This window comes from Octopus sinensis, linkage group LG9 (assembly GCF_006345805.1).
Source record: "Octopus sinensis linkage group LG9, ASM634580v1, whole genome shotgun sequence".
Taxonomy (NCBI): domain Eukaryota; kingdom Metazoa; phylum Mollusca; class Cephalopoda; order Octopoda; family Octopodidae; genus Octopus; species Octopus sinensis.
Genome location: NC_043005.1, coordinates 74,610,118 through 74,632,993, shown reverse-complemented (window position 1 = coordinate 74,632,993; position 22,876 = coordinate 74,610,118). Strand labels below are relative to the sequence as shown.

At 35.9% G+C, this 22,876-nt stretch overlaps 1 protein-coding gene across 1 annotated transcript in view; it reads left to right on the top strand.

Moving 5' to 3' along the window:
• Positions 1-1,441: 1,441 nt before the first annotated feature.
• Positions 1,442-22,876, top strand: part of LOC115215365 (mucin-2) — a 510,799-nt gene continuing 489,364 nt past the window's right edge. Inside the window, exons 1-6 of the mRNA XM_029784514.2 lie at positions 1,442-1,638; positions 8,626-8,784; positions 9,917-10,008; positions 14,798-14,896; positions 17,047-17,235; positions 21,137-21,232. Coding sequence (XP_029640374.1) covers positions 1,553-1,638; positions 8,626-8,784; positions 9,917-10,008; positions 14,798-14,896; positions 17,047-17,235; positions 21,137-21,232 — 721 coding nt within the window. The 5' untranslated portion in view covers positions 1,442-1,552. The remainder of the gene's footprint in view (positions 1,639-8,625; positions 8,785-9,916; positions 10,009-14,797; positions 14,897-17,046; positions 17,236-21,136; positions 21,233-22,876) is intronic.

Here is a 22,876-nt window from a genome sequence, read left to right as displayed (position 1 = left end):
CTAATGTATAAGTAGCCGAGTATTCCACGTACAGGTGTAGCCTTAGCTTAATTCTCAGACAGAGAAAGTGTGACGTTGTCTTTGACGAAGTCGGTTCTTTGAATTACATGTACAATCACACCAGAAGGGCTCTCACAAGTTTCTGTTCGCCAAGTCACAAGTCTTGGGTTGACTCAAGAATGTAACACACAGAAACCAAACTCAGGACCTAACGATTGTAAAGTAAAATTCTTGTGAATGTGTGTGTGCGTGTGTTTGTGTGTGTGTGTGTGTGTGTGTGTGTGTGTGTGTGTGTGTGTGTGTGTACGTGCGTGTGTGTGTAACCAATACTTCAAACTCGGATACGAACTAGGGAACTAACTGCTAACATTTTCAACAAAGAATGGTTTATGATGTCAGCACAAGGGTAGCAATTTTAAAAGGAAGGACTAGTCAACACCATTCACCCCGGTACTTGACTAGTACTATTTTGTCGATACCAAAAGGGTGACAGGTAACGATTATCTCGTTGGGTTTTAAATTCGGAACATAAAGAGACGGAATATACGTAAAGAATTTTTACCAACGATCTAACGATTCTGCCATCTTGCCGACCCAAACCCTTTATTTTCCCAACGTATATACATTACAAGACATTCTTCTTTCTTCAAGATTCCTTAACTAATGCAACCGGTTGTTGGGGTTCCACTCTAGACACTCTCATAGCCAGCCGTATTTTGTCTTTGATAGTAATCAATATTATACGCAACAAGACGGAGAGCTGGTAGAATCGTTAGCACGACGGGAAAAATGTTTAGCACCGTTTTGTCCGTCTTTACGTTCAAATTCCGCCGAGTTTGACTTTACCTTTCAACCCTTCGAGGTCGATAAAATATGTATCAGTTGAGCAGTGGAGTCGATGTAATCGACTTACCCACTGTCTCAAAATTGCTGGCCTTGTGCCAAAATTTAAAACCAATTTTATACGCAGCAAACTGAAACGGAAAATCTGTTGCTCTTTGCTGCTTAAAAAATATTATTCATTAAAAGTAATAATTAAATGAAATTTAACTTACGCAACTCCATCATCGTAGGCGTATACTTCATTGACCAATTAGCTACAACTAATACAAACGTATCTTGGAATGTTTAAGTTTCATTGTTCCATTTTCCTTTGTAATGATTTCTTCTTACGTAAAAGAAAATAAAATAGGGGCAAACAAACAAACCACATTTTGTATTCCCAGGTTTAATAAAACGAAGAAAAATAAAATCAATGCCAAGACAAAATTCTTCAAAGCTGTTTTTGAAAATTACATTGATTTACTCCGGACAAATATGAAGACACCTTCACATCTGTATTGGACAAATTGTTTACTTCAGCTGTAATTATCTCTGGAATGTGTTCCTGTCGTAGTATATAAAGCCTTCGATCGTCCTTTCTCGTTGGTTCAAACTCGCTTTCCCAAGTAGCGAGACCAAAGACCCATCTGATTGAAATATTTTTTACAAGAAAATATCAGTTGGAACTTAAGGAACAAAGAAACCAAATTTACAACATTAAACAATCAGGATGGTTCCAAGTGCACCATCACTGTTCTCTGTTTTCTTGCTATTTCTTTTGGGATGTTTCAACCAAACCAACGCCCAGGAAAATAGGTAAAATTTTAATATAATTTGATTCCTTGCATTGTATTTTTATTAGTATGCATCATACACATGTACAGAGGCAGGAACAAACACCTCTCTCTATTTCTCTTACGAATACACCTCACGTATACTCTTTTACTGGTTTCAGTCATTTGACTGTGGCCATGCTGGAGCACCGCCTTTAGTCGAGCAAATCGACCCCAGGACTTATTCTTTGGAAGCCTAGCACTTATTCTACCGGTCTCTTTTGCCGAACTGCTAAGTGACGGGGACATAAACACACCAGCATCGGTTGTCTAGCAATGCTAGGGCGACAAACACAGACACACAACCATACATACACACACACACATATATATATACATATATACGACGGTCTTCTTTCAGTTTCCGTCTACCAAATCCACTAACAAGGCTTTGGTTGGCCTGAGGCTATGGTAGAATACACTTGCCCAAGATGCCACGCAGTGGGACTGAACTCGGAACCATGTGGCTGGTAAGCAAGCTACTTACCACACAGCCACTCCTGCGCCTATTACGTACATATATATATATGCATACACATATTCAAAATAGATACACTGTATACAGAATATTATTACGATTATTCATTTATTTATTCAAACTGCAGTGTGAATAAACAGAATCAAAAAGTTTAAAATGTTGCTATTTGACTAGGCTGAAAGGCCTTATATAAGAGAAGTGCCAGAGAGAATGTGATATCTATGGTCTTCGCAATGATTTTAGCAGCAGAAGTAATGTGAAATGGTTCAACTGGAGTTTGAAACCGTGTAATGATTTCATTTTGCTTAGAGTTTACTATTTGCTCCGTGACATTATGCAGGAGAACAATTGCGGGTTTGTGTTATCTCCGGACATCATTTTTAGTGGGTTACCCAGTAAACAACAATTTCAAATTACGGGGTGGCATCGCTAAGCAGTAAGGTGTATAAATACAAGGTTATTACCAGTTCAAATATGTTCGGGGCATAGTTGAGCAATTTCAAACAGACAAATTTACAGTTCTATATTTAAGAGATGAGGAATTATGTACATTATTCACATTATTTACATTCGACGTATATTTGTCCTCATCTTGTTTGTTGTTAACACAACGTTTCGGCTGATATACCCTCCAGCCTTCTTCAGGTGTCTTGGGGAAATAATAATAATAATAATAATAATAATAATAATATCGAAAAATACTTTAGGAATGAGAACCCAGGTTCGAAATTTCCCCAAGACACCTGAAGAAGGCTGGAGGGCATATCAGCCGTAACGGTGTTAACAACAAACAAAACGAGGACAAATATCTGTCGAATGTAAATAATGTAGACAAATTTACGTTTTGTATGCCATTAAAATTAAAGGACTGAATTACAATTTCAACTCAGTTAAACAATGACGATCTCAAAAGGGACACATGTTTCCGAGAAAATGTTAATATTTAAACGATTCTTTCCACCAAGGTCGACTTTGGCTTTCGTCCTTTTCGGGGATCGATAAAATAAGTACCAGTTGAGTACTGGAGTTGATGTAATCGGTTTATCCACTTCGCCAAACCTGCTGGCCTTGTGTCAAAACCTGAAACCAATATTTAAATGATTCTGAAGATGGCGAGCTGATAGAATCGTTAGTACGTCGGACGAGATGCTTAGCGGTATTTTGTCCGTCTTTACGTTCTGAGTTCAAATTCCGCCGAGGTCGACTTTGCCTTTCATCCTTTCGGGGTCGATAAATTAAGTACTAGTTGCGTGCTGGGGTCGATGTAATCGACTAAATACCTATGTCTGTCCTTGTTTGTCCCCTCTATGTTTAGCCCCTTGTGCATTTCGTCTGCCGCTACGTTCTGAGTTCAAATTAAGCCGAGGTCAACTTTGCCTTTCACCCCTTCGGGGTCGAGTAAATAAGTACCAGTTACGCACTGGGGTCGATATAATCGACTTAATCCGTTTGTTTGTCCTCTCTGTGTTTAGCCCCCTTGTGGATAGTAAAGAAATAGGTATTTTGTCCGTCTTTACGTTCTGAGTACAAATTCCGCCGAGGTCGATTTTACCTTTCATTCCCTTTGAGGATCGATAAGATAAGTACCAGTTGAATACTGGGGTCGACGTAATTGATTTACCCGTCCCCGATGTTACTGGCCTTGTGTCACAATTTGAAACCGATATTTAAATGATTCTGAAGTTTGAGTTGATTGTCCGATCGGAACATATTTCTTGTCATTTGCTTTCAAACGATGATCTACAGTCATGTAAGATCCCAATCCATTGTAAGGTTGCTCATTTATAAGTGAATGGCCTGGAGCAACGCAATTCCTGCGAACTGCTTGTGTAAACACACCAGCATCGGTTGTGAAGCGATGTTGGGGGGACAAACAGACACACAAACATATATACACACATACATATATATATATACATATATACGACGGGCTTCTTTCAGTTTCCGTCTACCAAATCCACTCACAAGGCTTTGGTCGGCCCGAGGCTATAGTGGAAGACACTTGCCCAAGGTGCCACGCAGTGGGACTGAACCCAGAACCATGTGGCTGGTAAGCAAGCTACTTACCACACAGCCACTCCTGCGCCTTGATGTAAATGATATATTAAGTTTTCAACAAACTGGACGAAAAACACGCATTTCTCTGAAGAAGATAGACGCACACACACACATACAAGCATGCACACACACACACACACACACACACATGTATAACCCTTATGGTATGCAATTTGGTAGTCCCAGTTCTTTGTAGTAGATTTGTTTTTGTTGAGAATTTAAACAGACAGGCTATTTCTCTGGGATTAGTCAAATGATGTAGATACCGCTGATTAGAACCCAATATGGTTCGAAAATCGATGAGTATAAGTCTATGAAAATGAGAAATTTTATATATATAAATACACACAATTTCTCATTTAATACATTTATAATCATTATAAACACACCAACATTTAGACATAAACTGCTTGTAAATGTGGTCGTTGTCCTCTTCATTTTAAAGTATACAACATCATATGTGTTTGTTTAAACTAACCATCAATTAAAAAAAAAAAACGCCATTTTAATATTCTTTTCTACTCTAGGCACAAGGTCCGAAATTTTTGGGGAGGGAGACCAGTCGATTAGATCGATCTCAGTATGCAACTGGTACTTAATTTATCAACTCCGAAAGGATGAAAGGCAAAGTCGACATCGTCAGAATTTGAATTCAGAGAGTAAAGACAGACGAAGCACCATTTTAAAATTATCATTTTCGTTATCTCAAAAGTTACTCAATTTGCTATGTAGACTATTTTAATTTGATATCAAAAAGCAAACTTGAATATTGGGTTCAATGCAATCGACTTACTCCCTTCCTAAGATATTACTGGCCGTTTGCACCAAAATTTGAACCCATTACTTATTTTTCTAATAGAAATAAGCAACATATTTTCTGAAATAAATTCCCTCACTAATTTGTGGTTGACGAGAGATTATGCTATTATCGTTATTGCTAACGCTGGTTGAGCAGACCGATGATCAAAGGCAGTCTAAACATAACTATCCAATTATTTTTATAAATAACACCCCACCATCCCGGCAAAACTACATTACTTTGCCCCTTTCTATTTTAAGACAGTAAGGTGTGATGTGAAGAAAATATAGTTGCTATTTCTAGTAAGTCGAATGGCGGCCTCCTTGGTTCATTGACGAGAGATATATAATGAATGGAGAGCAAATTTCTAAAACTTGAAAACATTATTAAATTTGAAAAAAACAAGAGCAATAGAAATACAGGCGAAACATATTTAATATAATTTTTATAAGATAAATTGTTAATATGACTAAAACTAAATCGTCTATTATCGGATTAATGAAGCAGCAAGTAAATTCCCTTTAAAACTATCATTAAAGAATAAAACTCTAAGGTACGTTAGCCTAAAATTAGGTTAACCGTTAGTAAGGAGAGAACACAAACACACAGCCCGGTCAGGGAATCGAACTTACTACTTCATGATTGTGAGTACGACGCTCTAACCCCTGAGCGATGCGTCTTCGCGAGCACACACACACACACCACACACACACACACATGTATAACCCTTATGGTATGCAATTTGGTAGTCCCAGTTCTTTGTAGTAGATTTGTTTTTGTTGAGAATTTAAACAGACAGGCTATTTCTCTGGGATTAGTCAAATGATGTAGATACCGCTGATTAGAACCCAATATGGTTCGAAAATCGATGAGTATAAGTCTATGAAAATGAGAAATTTTATATATATAAATACACACAATTTCTCATTTAATACATTTATAATCATTATAAACACACCAACATTTAGACATAAACTGCTTGTAAATGTGGTCGTTGTCCTCTTCATTTTAAAGTATACAACATCATATGTGTTTGTTTAAACTAACCATCAATTAAAAAAAAAAAACGCCATTTTAATATTCTTTTCTACTCTAGGCACAAGGTCCGAAATTTTTGGGGAGGGAGACCAGTCGATTAGATCGATCTCAGTATGCAACTGGTACTTAATTTATCAACTCCGAAAGGATGAAAGGCAAAGTCGACATCGTCAGAATTTGAATTCAGAGAGTAAAGACAGACGAAGCACCATTTTAAAATTATCATTTTCGTTATCTCAAAAGTTACTCAATTTGCTATGTAGACTATTTTAATTTGATATCAAAAAGCAAACTTGAATATTGGGTTCAATGCAATCGACTTACTCCCTTCCTAAGATATTACTGGCCGTTTGCACCAAAATTTGAACCCATTACTTATTTTTCTAATAGAAATAAGCAACATATTTTCTGAAATAAATTCCCTCACTAATTTGTGGTTGACGAGAGATTATGCTATTATCGTTATTGCTAACGCTGGTTGAGCAGACCGATGATCAAAGGCAGTCTAAACATAACTATCCAATTATTTTTATAAATAACACCCCACCATCCCGGCAAAACTACATTACTTTGCCCCTTTCTATTTTAAGACAGTAAGGTGTGATGTGAAGAAAATATAGTTGCTATTTCTAGTAAGTCGAATGGCGGCCTCCTTGGTTCATTGACGAGAGATATATAATGAATGGAGAAGCAAATTTCTAAAACTTGAAAACATTATTAAATTTGAAAAAAACAAGAGCAATAGAAATACAGGCGAAACATATTTAATATAATTTTTATAAGATAAATTGTTAATATGACTAAAACTAAATCGTCTATTATCGGATTAATGAAGCAGCAAGTAAATTCCCTTTAAAACTATCATTAAAGAATAAAACTCTAAGGTACGTTAGCCTAAAATTAGGTTAACCGTTAGTAAGGAGAGAACACAAACACACAGCCCGGTCAGGGAATCGAACTTACTACTTCATGATTGTGAGTACGACGCTCTAACCCCTGAGCGATGCGTCTTCGCGAGCACACACACACACACACACACATACACACACAAGACGGGCTTCTTTCAGTTTCCGTCTCCAAAATCCAAATCTACTGACAATGCTTTGGTCAACTCGACGCTGTAGTAGAATATATTTGCCCAAGGTGCCACGCATTGGGGGCCCAAACCCGAAACCGTGTGGTTGGGAAGCAAATTTCTTACCACACAGCCATGCCGGCATTTTTATAAAAACTTTCATTCAGCCAATGAATAACTCATTTATCGAGTTTTTTTTTCTAATCCTACTTCCCAACACACTGTAAATAATCGAAGAATAATTGAATGCTGAAACTTTAACTCTGTAACCTCTCTTAAACAATGGCCATCAATTGGTCATTGCTAGTTGCAAAAAAAAAAAAAAAAATCTACAACCCGCCTTATCTTCAAGGCTTCTGTCTCCACAATGGAAAATTTAGATCCAATAGATCTAATAGAATTGCTACATGGTGCTCCCAGGTCAAATGCCTAGTTAATATTGCAAACAATTTCCGCTGCTTTGCGTTTTATTTTGAATTCCTACAATAAAATTTGCGGCGATCTTTCGTCTCAAGTAGACCTTTCCGTCGATTACACAACATACTGTCTGTCTCCCACACCCCATCAAACACACACACACACATGTACATCAATGCTCCCATGCACGGTAACTTCAAAAGAACTTCCCTCGTCATACAATCGCTTTCTCTTAGTCTCTTTCGCTCTCATTACTTCAAAAGTTCCCGCAAGCCCATATGTAAAAAAAAAAATTTTTTTTACGGAAATCGACGGAAAGGTCTACTAGAGACGAAAGATTGCCAAATTTGCTTTTCCCCACCGTCTTTGATTTAATTTGGCACTTAAAAAAAAAAAAATACGCAGGGCGAAAAGTCATTAACATAAGTCCATATATCGAAATTTACGTTTCAAAATGGTGTATTACATGAACATAGTTTTGTTCTAAAATAAGCATAAAATTCTAAACTAATTACAAGCGCAATTATTTTGGTACTAACCCAATGTCTTTCATTGACACAAGAATAAAATTTTATCGGGAATAGGGTTAAATTGATTCGTTCGGCTTCACTTTATGACTAGAGATTACGTTTTAAAGAGATTTTGAAATCAGAACATGACACAGAATAGTATAGCTACACATGTACAGATCCATAATCTGAGACAGGTAAACTCAAGTCCTAGATAACTTTCTGCTTTTTAAGACAATAAGGTGTTATTGGAGAGTAATCTGGCTGCTATTTCTAGCTGGCTGAGTGACAACATAGCGATTCCCTCGCGGATTTGCAGAATATCTATTTATAATACAAGGTATTTTTCGTGATTCTTAGTTTGAAGCCAGCAAAGGGATATGTTCAAGGGATATGAAGAGCAAACTAGAAGACTATCGTAATGATAAATTGAAAACTATGTGAAATATTATAAAAAATAAACGGAAAGATGAATGTCCAAGTTTAGGAAAATGAAACTAAATCGATACTTTTCTTGTTTTTGATTTCTTTAAGAGAAATTAAACGCGTAATTACAGAAACGAATTTCTAAAGACTTGTATTTTCTTTTCCTCCAGCCATTTTTGCAAGGATACAATCCAGACTTTGGTAAACACAACAAGAAGAGTCATAGAAACAGAAATACTTGATTTCGAACGATGTACCAGAGTGAACGAAGATCGAAACATGGAAATTTTGGAATACAAGGCCGAAAAAGGTTTCTGCAAAATTAAATGGTGAGTGAATTTAATAAGACTGCAGTGTGTACCATATTCGATTGCATATAAGATGCATATAAACCCCACCACCACTAAAAAAGAAATTATGTCTCTAAAATTTCTCTACGCGAAATTTGGCCGTCCATAAGCTTTAAAGAACTAAATACTTTTTCCTGAATATGTCCTCCTGAAATTTAGGATGCGTCTAATATGCCCGAGTGTCTTTTATGCCATAAAATTTGTGTATGTATATATATATATATATATATATATATATATATATATATATATATATATGTATGTATAGACCGTAACTCCTCGAGTATAGTCCGCCCTTGAGTATAATATGCAGGGGATTTTTAGGGGGCTGTACCTCTGAAAAACCTAAACCTTGTGTATAATACGCACCCCTTCTCTAACTTGAGTCAAGGAGGTCTATATAACGTCCAGGGTTTGTAAAACTGTATACGGTAACGTCCTTTATTTTTATTGTATATATAACATAATGCAAACGTGTGCAATTTTGTGCATTTTGTTTGCAGAAAATAAAGAAATAACAGTAATAACGTTTAATAAATGTTGCTTACTGCAAGTTATGGATGATTCTTTTATGACTTCATTGCTTTCAGGCTTAGCTTAAGGTATTTTCGCGCCCGACATCACAAAATGCGTCTGAATGAACATAGCCAGACAGCAAATAGAGACTCAGACATTGCTTAGAAATTTATTTTCATTTTTAACTTCGTATATAGTACGCACTAGGGATTTTGACCTTTAAATTTTGGGGAAAAAATGCGGATTATATTCGAGGATTTACGGTATCTAAACTGGCACTGTCGGTTATGACGGTCAACAGGACAGCCTACTCTTGAAATTAATATACAAGTGGCTGAGCACTTCACAAACGTAGCTCTCAAGGGATATTCAGCTTGACACAGAATGTGACAAGGTTGGCCATTTGAATTACGGGTACACCTCATTTTTACCAGCTGAGTGAATTGGAGCAACGTGAAATAAAGTGTCTTGCTTAAGGACACAACACGTTACAAGGAACGAACTCACGAGTTTACAATCGTGAGCTTTCACACACGCACACATTTATTATTGAACCCCAAATACTAACTTCAAGTCTATATTTTATTTCTTTCAGGAACCACATAGTTCAAAAGCCAACCAGAGAACTTCGCAATATCACAGTTGATGTGTGTTGCAGGGGTTGGTCAGGAGAAAACTGTGACCAAGGTAATTAAGATTATTAGAATTCAGACAGCTTTGTTTTGATGTGAACCATATTACAAAAGTAGCCTATTAAATAATTTACATTTCGACACACATCTTGCGCTGACCTTGTACTGTTGTTTGTGCTATCGCTGAAATATTTGGCTGTTACATTCACCAGATTGAATAACAACAAAAATTCCCCTATCACTTTCTGTTTCATTTCTCTGCCTACGTACATTTAGACTTCCAAAAAGAAACACACGCACACACACAGCTATTTCTTTCTTATCAAAGTTTCAAACGAATGTAGTTTAACTGACATGATTTAATTTTTTGTTACAATCCTTCAACTGACATTGTGTAAATCTGGTTACCGTATGGGTGCTACTTAAGAAGAGTGGTCCCGGTCCGCGCACTCGTGCGCTCGCGTAGTCGCACTAGCTAGTCGTGACTAGTCGATTATACAACGACGACCTAGTAATGTAAATAGAGCACAAAATAAATAATTTTTTTTACACAAAGTAAATAATTTTTTTAAAACAAAGTAAATAAAACAAAAACACAAATAATTTTTCAAAACAAAGTAAATAAAATACAAAAACACAAAGTAAGGATCGACTAGTCACGACTAGCTAGCGCGGATGCTCTTCTTAAGTAGTACCTAAATCTGGTTACCGTATGTTGCGTTAGAGACAATGCATCCCGATTTTGGATATGTAATTAAAAAAAAGAAAAGTTTCTATACTACTCTACTCTAGGCGGTGCTCCAGCATGGCCGCAGTCAAATGACTGAAACAAGTCAAAAAAAAAAAATACTCACCAGAGCCCTGTTCACAAAATCGAGAAGTGCTTGGTGGGCAATCAGACAAAATTAGCAGGTATACCAGTGGAGTACTCACTCATACTCGTTGAATGAAATAAACAATCCCTGGCTATCTGATGGTTTGCTGTTCTGCAGTTCTCAACTAGTATTGTGTAAGATCAGAGTAATTATGAAGTTTTTTTAAAACATAAAACGTGTGTCATTCATGCCGGAAAATATGACACCATACTTTGAATAGGGTATGTAAACAGTGGCGTTCGACTTGCTTAAATTCAGTAAGAATTTAACTAGGTACGGCTGTGGGACTGAGAAGTTTCTCAACCATGCAATTTTGGGTTCGGTTCTGCTGTGTGTCACGTTGGGCAAGAAGCTTCTAATATAGCCCTGAGAGTGAATTTAGTTGACAGAAACAGAAAGACGACTGCATGCTTGTAATTACATCTTCACATAAAATTGTGCTTGCACAAAAGTGCAGTAGACGGTGTTGCTGTTAGAAACTACGAATCTTTTCGGTTTGAACGGCAGTTTTTTCTAGCGGTGTCATATGAAATTGTCACCCATAATTATGACCCTAGTATCGATCTATTGTATTTCAATCTATTTTAGGGTTAGGAGTGGGGGGAAGGGTATCTTTTTTTTCCTCAGAAATGTATTTTAACCTAATCTGTTTCTTAAACGAGGGACATATTCATACGGCACAGAATGTTTTCACCTCAATAGACGGTCATTGATTGGTTGAAATTGTAGAAATTGAAAAAAAACAACAAATATCTTACAAACTATAGAATTTTCTCAAGAGAAAAAGATGTTTTATAAACACATTCTACCAGTATACGAAGTTTAAAAGTGTTTAGTTACGTGGAAATTATTTTAAAAAACTGCCATTCAAACCGAAAAGATCCGAAACTACTGTCAGCAAATTGACCTAGCACATCATTGCTTTCAAGCCGTGTAAGATAAGTAATCCCTTATTTGAAAAACAGGTAAGAATTACTGTCAGAAAGTGGATCTGGCTGAGGGTCAGTAGTTTTTTAAGGGAAGAGTAAAGTCGATTACATCTATCCTAGTACCTGACTGGTATTTATTTTGTCAACCCTGTAAGAATGAAAAGCAAAGCCAACCTTGGGAGAATTCGAACTCAGAATGTAAAGATGGATGGAATACTGCTAAGCATTTTTGCTCGGCATCCTAACGGTTCAGCCAGCTTGCCACCTTAAGGGGCTTTATAATAACCATTTCTACAACAGGCACAAGGCCTGACATTTTGGGGAGTGGGTTAGTCAATTACATTGTTCTCAGTGCTTAGGTGTTAGTTTATTGACCCCAAAAGGATGAAAGGCAAAGTTGATCTCAGCAGAATTTGAACTCAGACCATAAAGATGGACGAAAGGCCACAAGGCCCTTTGTTTTGCATGTTAATGGTTCTCCCAGCTTGCTGCCTTAAGTTAGCTGGAAAATAATATCTCAAATTATTTTTGCCAATTGATGCAAGCATACAAAAATGGATGTAAAACTAGCAAATACATGTGCATGCATCCATCCTACATGCAATATTTTACAAGTTGGTTCACAATGCAAGTTAAAGAGTGCTAATTACATATGTAGATTATATTTATTAATTAATAAATTGTAATTAAAGATCACCCTTTTGCTTGTAGATTACATTGTGGGTGCTGGTGCCATGTAAAAAATACTGGCGCTGGTGCCACATGAAATGCACCCAGTACACTCTCTGGAGTGGTTGGCATTAGGAAGGGCGACCAGCCATAGAAATCAAGCCAAAAACAGACTGGGATATGGAGTGGCCCATGGCCTTGCCACTTCCTGTCAAGCCACCCAACCCATGCCAGAATGGAAAACAGACACTAAATCTTAATGATATATGTTGAAGATGAATTGCAGTGTCCTTATAATGCTCAAACATTTAAATTGTCCCCCACCATAGAAAGCAACCAGTACTAAAATTTGGTTTCCTTGTATAAAAGACAAGCATTAATTCATAAAGGACATGCATTATTTTATTAAACAGTTTAAGTGCACCAAAAAGAAATTATAATCATAATTTGCACTTTTTAAGAGGTCATTAATGAAAATTAAGATGACTCTGAAATATGTAACTTCAGTTAGTTTCCTTGCATGTGTGCCCACTTAATGTAATATATCTAATTGAAGCTTAAAATGTGCTTATCTCTCATGTTACTATAATGCTGCCATATTTTCCATTTCAAATGAATAGATTTTTCCTTATGTTACTGCTTCTGTTTCAATTAATTTTGAAAGTTATGAAAAATTTAGTAAAATAACTTATTATTAAGCTGTTTGTGGGCTATGGTTGATGTGTCACAGATGGACAGGATGAGGAATGAGGCGGTGTGAAGGTGAGCAGGAATGAGAGAAAATCTAACAACCAAAATGGATAGATGAATGTTGAGGTGGTTTGGCCATATGGAGAGGATGGATGAGGAGCAGATGGTAAGGAGGGTGATGAAGGCAGAGGTGGTAGGCAACAGAACCAGAGGTAGATCTTAGTTTGTATGGATGGATAGATGGAGTGAGGAAAGCTTTGATGGTTAGAGGTGTTGGAATGAGAGAGGCAAGAGTTTATAAGTGATAGGAAAGCTTGGAGAGTGATGAAGGCAGAAGTGGTAGGCAGCAAAACCAAAAGCAGATCTCAGTTTGTGTGGATGGATGGATGGATGGAGTGAGGAAAGCTTTGGTGGTTAGAGGTGTTGGAATGAGAGAGGCAAGAGTTTATAAGTGATAGGAAAGCTTGGAGAGTGATGAAGGCAGAAGTGGTAGGCAGCAAAACCAAAAGCAGATCTCAGTTTGTGTGGATGGATGGATGGAGTGAGGAAAGCTTTGATGGTTAGAGATGTTGGCATGATAGAGGCAAGAGAGTTTATTAATGATAGGAAAGCTTGGAGAGTATTTGTGGATGGATGAGTGAATTGATGTTGCTCAAAGGGGTATGGAAACAGCATGATGCGGCAAAGGTAAACCAACATATGCTGTCAGGCCTTGCTGCTGACATTGAAGGTTTCTTTCTATGTTGTGACCCAAGCATAGAATGGGGCTAACCTCTTTGAGCTGGAAAATGAATGGAATATCTGGTGTGTGTTTTGTTGTGGCTACCCTCCTCTATGAGGAATTTAGGCCTTGGTATATATATAAAAAAAAAAGAAGACTGCGAGCTGGCACAATTGCTGCTGCACTGGAAAAAATTATTTGCTGCATTCCTTCCAACGTTATGTTCTGGGTTCAAATGCCACCAGGACTGCCTTTGCCATTCATCTTTTTGGGGTTGATAAAATAAGTACCAACTGAACCTTGGGTTTGATGTAATTGACTTACTCCTTCCCTTCAAACTGCTGGTCTTGTGCCAAAATTTGAAACCATTATTAAGCTGTAGTTTGGGACATAAATGAACATGAAAGCTTTAATTTAGATCACTCTAAAATTCATACTTAGTAGCATAGAATCAATTGTGCTCTTGAGGGGTTTGGTGTCAAAAGGTTTAAGAAGTTTCTTCATTGGTTTTATTGTATAAATTCTGTATATTCATTCTGTGTTTATATATCTAGCTATTCACCTTCATATGAAGTGAGGTAACCATGTATTTCCTCAACATGTTACCTGAGCTTGTCTCTCTCTCTATCATACTTTAGCCTTCAACATCTGACATAAAACCCACCTTGTCCTATCGCAAATACACATCTGCTTGTTTCTTTCTTTTGTCTTGTAACTTAGTTGGTGACCTCATTAATGCTTGTTTCATGAAAAAAGCAGCCAGTATACACTGTAAAGGAGAGAGAGCACCCAACGATAGAAACCATGCCAACATTGGAACCCAACATAGCCCTGTGTCTCATTTGATCCTGTCAAACCGTCCAATACATGGCAGCATGAAAATGGACACTAAATGATGATGTTGATGTTATATGTATATATTTGTCTTGGTATGACTAATTTCATTTTTTCTAATTTTAGCTGTTTGCAGCCGACCTTGTCAACATGGCAGTAAATGTATTGGTGACAACAAATGTGACTGCTCTAATACTGGATACCAAGGAGATGATTGCTCTGAGGGTAAAGAAATATATTTACAAACATATTCACTAAATGGAATAAATTAGTAAATTAGTAAACTAAAATACTTGTGGTAGCAAACCAAGAAATTATAGTTTAAAACATTGAAAGTACAAAAATCCCATTATTTTAATGATTGTTAAAAAAATACAAGGAAAATAACATCAAAGTTTACATTGATTAAATTTAATTAAAATAAAATAGAATACATTGAGAAGTGAATATGATATTTGGCAATACAGTGAAAATTCAAGATTTGTCTTGGTGTTATTGGACTGAGTTTGCCATGAGAGAGAGGAAACCCTTTCCTACTCTTCAAACAGTGCTTTCTCTGGACAGAATATCCTAATACACCAAAGTTATGATAGTCCACTTCAACGCCTGATGTTCTTAGGTGATGGTCATCATTAATTTTCCAGGATCATCACTGATAATGTTCTCAACCACAACAACCACAAGAGAATTGAGATCCTAAAACCAAAGTCCCAGGTAAAAAGCATTGGTGTGGGTGCTGGTACCATGTAAAAAAATATTGGTGCTGGTGCCACATGAAAAACACCCAGTACACACTCTGGAGTGGTTGGCATTAGGAAGGGCATCCAGCCATAGAAACCAAGCCAAAAACAGACTGGGATCTGGAGTGGCCCATGCCCTTGATACTTCCTATCAAGACACCCAACCCATGCCAGAATGGAAAACAGACACTAAATGTTGATGATATATGTTGAAGATGAATTGCAGTGTCCTTATAATGCCCAAACATTTAAATTGTCCCCTACCTACTTGATGCAGTTGAAACCAGTTCCATCTGAATTTTATGTACAAAAGATATTGCTACATTTAGAACGTTAGCAAATTCTAAATTGCTGGTTTTCACATATATGGCAACAATGACTTCATATCTTTTCATTTCTTATATTAGCATTTTATTTTCAATTAGGGATTTGCAAGAAATAAAAAAAAAACCTTTTAATTGGTTTGAAAGAGTGATATACTGATAATTAAGTTTCCCCAAATACTCCTATCACCCTGATACAGTATATAAACATATACATACATACATACATACATATATATATATATATATATATATATATATATATATATTAGAAAAAATAAGCTACTCAGAAATCAGGATGATTTTATATTTACAGATAGCACTAATATATGATATATGATATATGATGTATAAAAACATGTAACATACTAATAAATATCTGTAAATATAAAACCATCCGGATTTCTGAGTACCACATTTCTTCTAATATATAATACCTGTACATCATCTCCAAACTTTCTAATCTCTCTCTCTCTCTCTCTCTCTATATATATATATATTATATATATAAAATATTATTTGAGACAAAACCACTATTTTGCAAAACAAACAAGGAAAGACTTAATCAATACTAAAATTAATAAATAGTCAAAAAAACCGCCACTACAATCGTTTCTTGTCTTGATCGACAATCTTCAGGTGGACTTCCAATAATTCAGTTACAATTTGTAACTGAATTATTGGAAGTCCACCTGAAGATTGTCGATCAAGACAAGAAACGATTGTAGTGGCGGTTTTTTTGACTATTATTAAATTTTATGTATTGATTAAGTCTTTCCTTGTTTGTTTTGCAAAATAGTGGTTTTGTCTCAATAATATTTTATAATATTTTACTATAAAATTGGATTTAATCCTAATCTGGTTTTTTTTCCCTGTAAATTTGGATATATTCCCTAATATTTATATATATATTATATATATATATATAGTAGAATAATAAAGAAAAATTCCTGGTACAGTATTATATATATTTGAATGAATGAGTAGAGATCGCTTTTTTGAGGGGGATTATTTTATTTTAATGTTAATAATAATGTTTAAATAAAAATTATCCCCTCAAAAAAAGCCATCACTACTCATTCCTTCAAATATATATATATATATATCTTTTCATATATTTATTTGTATAACCATTTGCATAAAAAGATAAACACCCATTGTAAAATTAGAGCAATTGAGTAAAATTTAGCGAAATACATTATGATAAATACTAGACTCTTCATACTTTGAGTCATTATAATGTTTCATTTAAGATTGTTTTGATAAAAATCATATTTCATGTCTCTATAAAGAATCTGGTTTTGTTTTGCAGCTATTTGTGTTAGGCCTTGTCGGAATGGAGGTCATTGCACCGAACCGAATGTATGCCAGTGTTCCAAAGAATACAGTGGAAAATATTGTGAAATTCCTGTCTGTGAACCTGCCTGTATACATGGTTATTGCATTGAACCAAACAAATGCAAATGCTTCCAAAGTTATACTGGACCAACCTGTGCTGAAGGTTTAGTAACATTGTTTTTATAATACTTCCATCTTACTTTCTTTTAGTGGCTGTGTGGCAAGAAGTTTGTTTATTAACCTCATGGTTCTGGATTCAGTCTCACTGCTATAGTCCTAGGCCAATCAAAGCCCTATAAGTGGATTTGGTTAAATGGAAACTGAAAGAAGCTCATTGTGTGTGTGTGTGTGTATCTTTGTATTTATGTTTGTCTCCTCATCATCACTTAACAGCTGGTGTTAGCTTGTTTATGTTCCTGTAACTTAGCAGTTTGGCAAAAAAGACCAATAGAATAAGAACCAGGCTTCAGAAAAACAAATGGTGAGGTCGATTTGTTTGACTAAAAATTCTTCAAGGCAGTGTCCCAACATGGCCACATTGTAATGACTGAAACAAGTAGAAGATAAAAGATTGTTCATTGTTGTACATTAATAGTTTAATTAATTTAATGATTATTAAAAAAAAATGATTTAGCAGATGAAAGTTAGTAAAGGTCATGGCCTTGGAGATAACTTCTACCAGATCTCCAAGACTTAGTTGTAGTGGGTGGTGCTGCCAGTGGCATAGTTAGTGGGGTGGCAGGGGAAGGCAGTTCATCCTGGGAAAAATTTTGATGGGAGCAGAACTTTCAGGTCTGCTCCCATAAATCCATATAAGCTTGGGGGCCAATGTTGATGGCAAATCAAAGGCTGCTGTAGGCAGTCTACATTCAAGCTACACCACAGCACACAGTTTGAAGAAGAGAAAGAAACTGCTATTAAAAGGAATCCAGAGCACTCAATGGCCAGGCAGTGATGTGGCATCAAATGACAGATTAAGTCTACTATTATACACAAGTTTTCTATGAGTTGCTGTTGTTATTGTTTCTGCTTAGTTACAGAAGAACTTTTAATAAAAACAAAAATTACACAGGCATTGCATTTGCTGCAGTTTACCAGAAAGTGCTGTGGTATGTTGGAGATAATGCTGCTTTGAAAGCTGCACATCTTTCTCAGTTTGGTTGTCACAGGTTATTCTAAAAAGATGATAGAAGATTGAGTACCCACACTGCTTTATGTAGTGAGTTGCTTCTACTGAAAATCCCTATTTAGAATTTGGTTGGGTTGTTGAGAGTTAAATGGAATGAGATCAAATGACTGTGATAGAATTTGAACTCTTGATCTATTCTACCCATCAATTTACATGTTATCAACCCATAAAGCTGTAAGAATAATAGACCAAGGAGTTAATACTCACCTATGTAAATTTTTATTCATCACTGGTAATTGTATAGTTATTATTATAAAAATATGAACGGCTGTGTGGTAAGTAGCTTGCTAACCAACCACATGGTTCTGGGTTCAGTCCCACTGCGTGGCACCTTGGGCAAGTGTCTTCTGCTATAGCCCCGGGCCGACCAATGCCTTGTGAGTGGATTTGGTAGACGGAAACTGAAAGAAGCCTGTCGTATATATGTATATATATATATATATGTGCGTGTATGTGTGTGTGTTTGTGTGTGTGTGTTTGTCTCCCTAGCATTGCTTGACAACCGATGCTGGTGTGTTTATGTCCCCGTCACTTAGCGGTTCGGCAAAAGAGACCGATAGAATAAGTACTGGGCTTACAAAGAATAAGTCCCGGGGTCGATTTGCTCGATTAAAGGCGGTGCTCCAGCATGGCCGCAGTCAAATGACTGAAACAAGTAAAAGAGTAAAGAGTAAGCAATACTTCATCTACCTCAAGTTAATCAATGTAAGAAACAATCAATTTTTTAACCTAATTTAATAAGATACATAGGTGAATAATCCTACCTTATCTTTCCAAATAAAAATTTGAGCTTGTAGTTACCATTTACAGCAGTGGTTCCCAAAGTAGGCAGTATTGCCCCCAACCCTAGGGTCAGTGGAAAGTTCCAAGGGGTCATTGAAGAAAAGTAGGGTGATAATGGGGTTGCGATTCATGTAAAGACAACAAAATAATGAGTTCATTAGTTTAAGTTTTATTTGTGAAATATAGTTGCTTTGAATTTGCTTCAGAAAGAGGTCTATGTTTATGATGGTTAGTTGGGGTAGGGACACTAAGAATGTGGCCTGGGTGTCAAGGGGGCGGCAGCCCCCAAAAGTTTGGGTACCACTGATTTACAGAGTTTTCTACTGCCTACAAACATTTCCACATAACTTTATTTACAACTGAAAAGATTGGATTATTATGATTTTCATTTATTTCACTCAGGCACAGGCATAGCTGTTGTGGCTAAGAAGCTCACTTTGCAAACATGTGGGTTTGGGTTCAGTTCCACTACACTTCTCCTAGGGTATTTGTCTTCTACTATAGCCCTAGGCTGACCAATACCTAGTGAGTACATACATATGTATGCAAGTATGTATTCATGTTTGTCCCTTCATCACTTGACTGCTGATGTTGGTTTGTTTACATTCACATTACTTAGCAGTTTGACAAAAAAGTGGCATACAGAATGAGTACTAGACTTAAAAAAAAAACAACAATAAAATAACTGTTATTAAACCCATCAAGATGGTGCCCCAACATGGCCACAGTCCTGTGACTGAAACAAGTAAAAGATAAAAGATAAATCTATCATCGATAGGGTATGAACTGTCAACTTTTTAGCTTGTTAGCATTGGCTAGAAAAGGCCAATTAGTTAATCAGTGTCTGAAAAGCAGAGTGTGACATGAATTTGTCTTAAAATTTAAATGAATGTTACAAAAGACAGGATGGGGATAAATAAATAAATTAATTGTTTTAAATATTTCTATGGATTTCATGTTAGAACTGTATTTCCCCATTAGTTTCCATTTACAAATGTCAAATGTGGGTGGTTGATGAATCTATTTCTATGTTCTGCAACTATTACTGACTTTCAATGGTGTCAAGATTTCTAAGTATAGTTGGTAATGTAATTACTAACGATATTAATAGTGGAAAATGAAAGTAATGTACAGAATTAAATGAAAAGTAAAACTGAAACAAATGTACAGGTTTTGATGAATGGTTAATTGCTGGAATCATTTCTACTTGCGAGGAAAACTGAATGTGTCTAAATCAGTTTGTTTGAGGAGAAATGAATCTGGAAAGTTTCTAATTACCAAAGATCATCAATATAAAACATAATGAGAATAAATGAAGAAGTTAATGTAGCAAGAACTAATGAAGTAAACGAAAATTTTTATATCTGTTATGGTTTACTTTAAGAAAGTAGGAAGTTTTTTGCTTTTAAGCCTCCAAAGTTTATTAGTACCATTTTTGGAATTGTGGATCTCGAAGCAGATAATGGTTTGAAATTTTGGCATTAGGCCAGCAAGTTCAGAGAAGGGTTAAGTTGATTACATTGACCCTAGTTTTTAACTGGCATTTATTTTATCAACTCTGAAAAAATGAAAGGCAAAGTTGACCTTGATGGAGTTTGAACTTAGAATGTAAAGATGAACAAAATGCCATGAAGCTGTAAATAACAGCATATAATTTTGACTTAAAAACCCTTTGGACAGAAAGAGTTGAAGGCTGCCTATAGGGTTTGAACCCACAATTTCTGTAAACATGACAGACTTTCTACCATTTGACTAAAGCAATTCTTTGAATTTGCCTGTGCATTTTAGAAACTTTATCCTTACTAGTGGGAATTGTATGTTGTTGATATCATAAGGATTTATAAACTTTGAGAGAATGTTAAATAAATCTCTTTCAGAATGATAGATCTTGAAGCAGATAAAGAAGTTATAACTAATAGCAGGCAAATATTGGGTTTAACACTCCTTGGATAGAAAAAGCTGGAAACTGTTTGAGATATGCCATTCTATAAAAGAAATATTTAATGCTCTCATGAAGTTTATAGATTCTTATGACTCCAAAAGTTTGTCTTTTAGGATTTAATTTTTTCATCTTTAACAAATTCTGTTTCAGAGGATTGCGGTGGAGAATGTATGAATGGAGGCAGTTGTAATCAGTATGGCCAATGTACTTGTCGGTATGGTTTTACAGGAGAATTTTGTCAACGCCGTGAGTATTTTTTTACTCTTTCTGAAATATGTGACTTTTCAATTATTAAAACACATTAATTTCTCAATAGCTTAGTGGAGTCACAGACAAATATATTGAGATAAATCCTTCTTTAAATGTTATGTTCTTTGATAATGGCTATTTTCCAGACTTAATAGATTCAATTACCCATACTTTTAACCCTTTAACATTTAGATTACTTAGTCAAACATTATTCTTAATTATTCTAATTAGTTTGAATCATACATTATCTCATAGCTTTAAGTTTTCAATGATGTGATTGTATATTTTTAGAGTGACATTATAGGGTAGGTGTGAGAGGTTGAGTCTGGCCAGTTTGAACTTAAAATGTGTAGAATATATGGGCCTGATATGATCAGTTTAAATGCTAAAGGGTTATCGATCTTTTATTTGGTGGAAATCTTTGAGTGGAGATGAAGGATTGTGAATTTTGGATGTTATGGTTTAAAGTTTATAAAGCACCATTAAGTGCATCAACACAACCAGGACAAGATATGCTGGTGTTTTGAGTACATTGGTGTTCAGAGTATAAGAAATTTGGTGACACTAGCATGGAAAAGGAAAATGTAAGCCCGATAAAGATATGCATGAGGTTGTTAATGCTGTTGTGTTATTCTTGAATTAATCTTAGTTTTGTAAACATAACATTCTTTTCTTATTCGTCCAAATTCTTTAGAAATCCTTTGCTTTTGTTGTCACTTGTTTCCTTAAGAAATACAGAGCTCAGATACAGAAAGGACACATATAGATAAAAAATTCAGAATTCTCAGCAACTCTACCATCACTTACTGTTCATGTATACATATTAAGAGGTTCAGCCAAACATCTGCTTGCTTAGATATATGCGTGTAGTAATACCAGGAAAGCTTCAGGCAATCTACTTCTGACATTCAGCTAAAGCCATACATTCAGGATCCAAATTGACTGGTGCAAGCTCTCCATCAAATCTAATTTTTAAATTGTGGTTACTTTGCAGTATACAAAGTAAAATGACTGCATCACTTCATGGATTAGAACCATGATGTAAATGTATAGAGTGATGAGGCCTTCATAGTGCTTTAGCTCAATAATCTTGTCAAAGTTTCTATTTGCAAACACAGTTGTGTAGATCTTGACATGGATGATATTGCCTCATGATTATTCAGTGCCTCTTAGGGTTTTATACTGCTGACTCCAGATCTATAGAATAGTTTGAAAAGCTAATCTAAACAATAGTTAAGTGTGCATGAACATAACTAATGTAGAGTGCATTAAAAACTAAGTAAACATACAATAATAAATCTTGGAACGAGATATAAACAGTAGCTGCACGACAATATGAAGTATATTTGCCACTTAAATGTGGCTAACCACTTAGAGTGGATGCTACTGTAGCTTGTAGCCCCAGAACATCTTCTCCAGCTGGCTATTGACACACTTTCTGTGTCCTATCAGTATTTGCAAAGGGCAGCCATCCTTTCTGTCTTCAACCTATCATACACACGGACTCGAGTTTCTGGATATTGACTCGTCATCAGCATGTGATAATCATGAGTTTCGATGAAAAGTAGGTTCCCTTTGCAAATATATATCCTTTTTCCAGTGACAAAAAGTCACTGATATTGAAAAAATGTAAACCAGCAA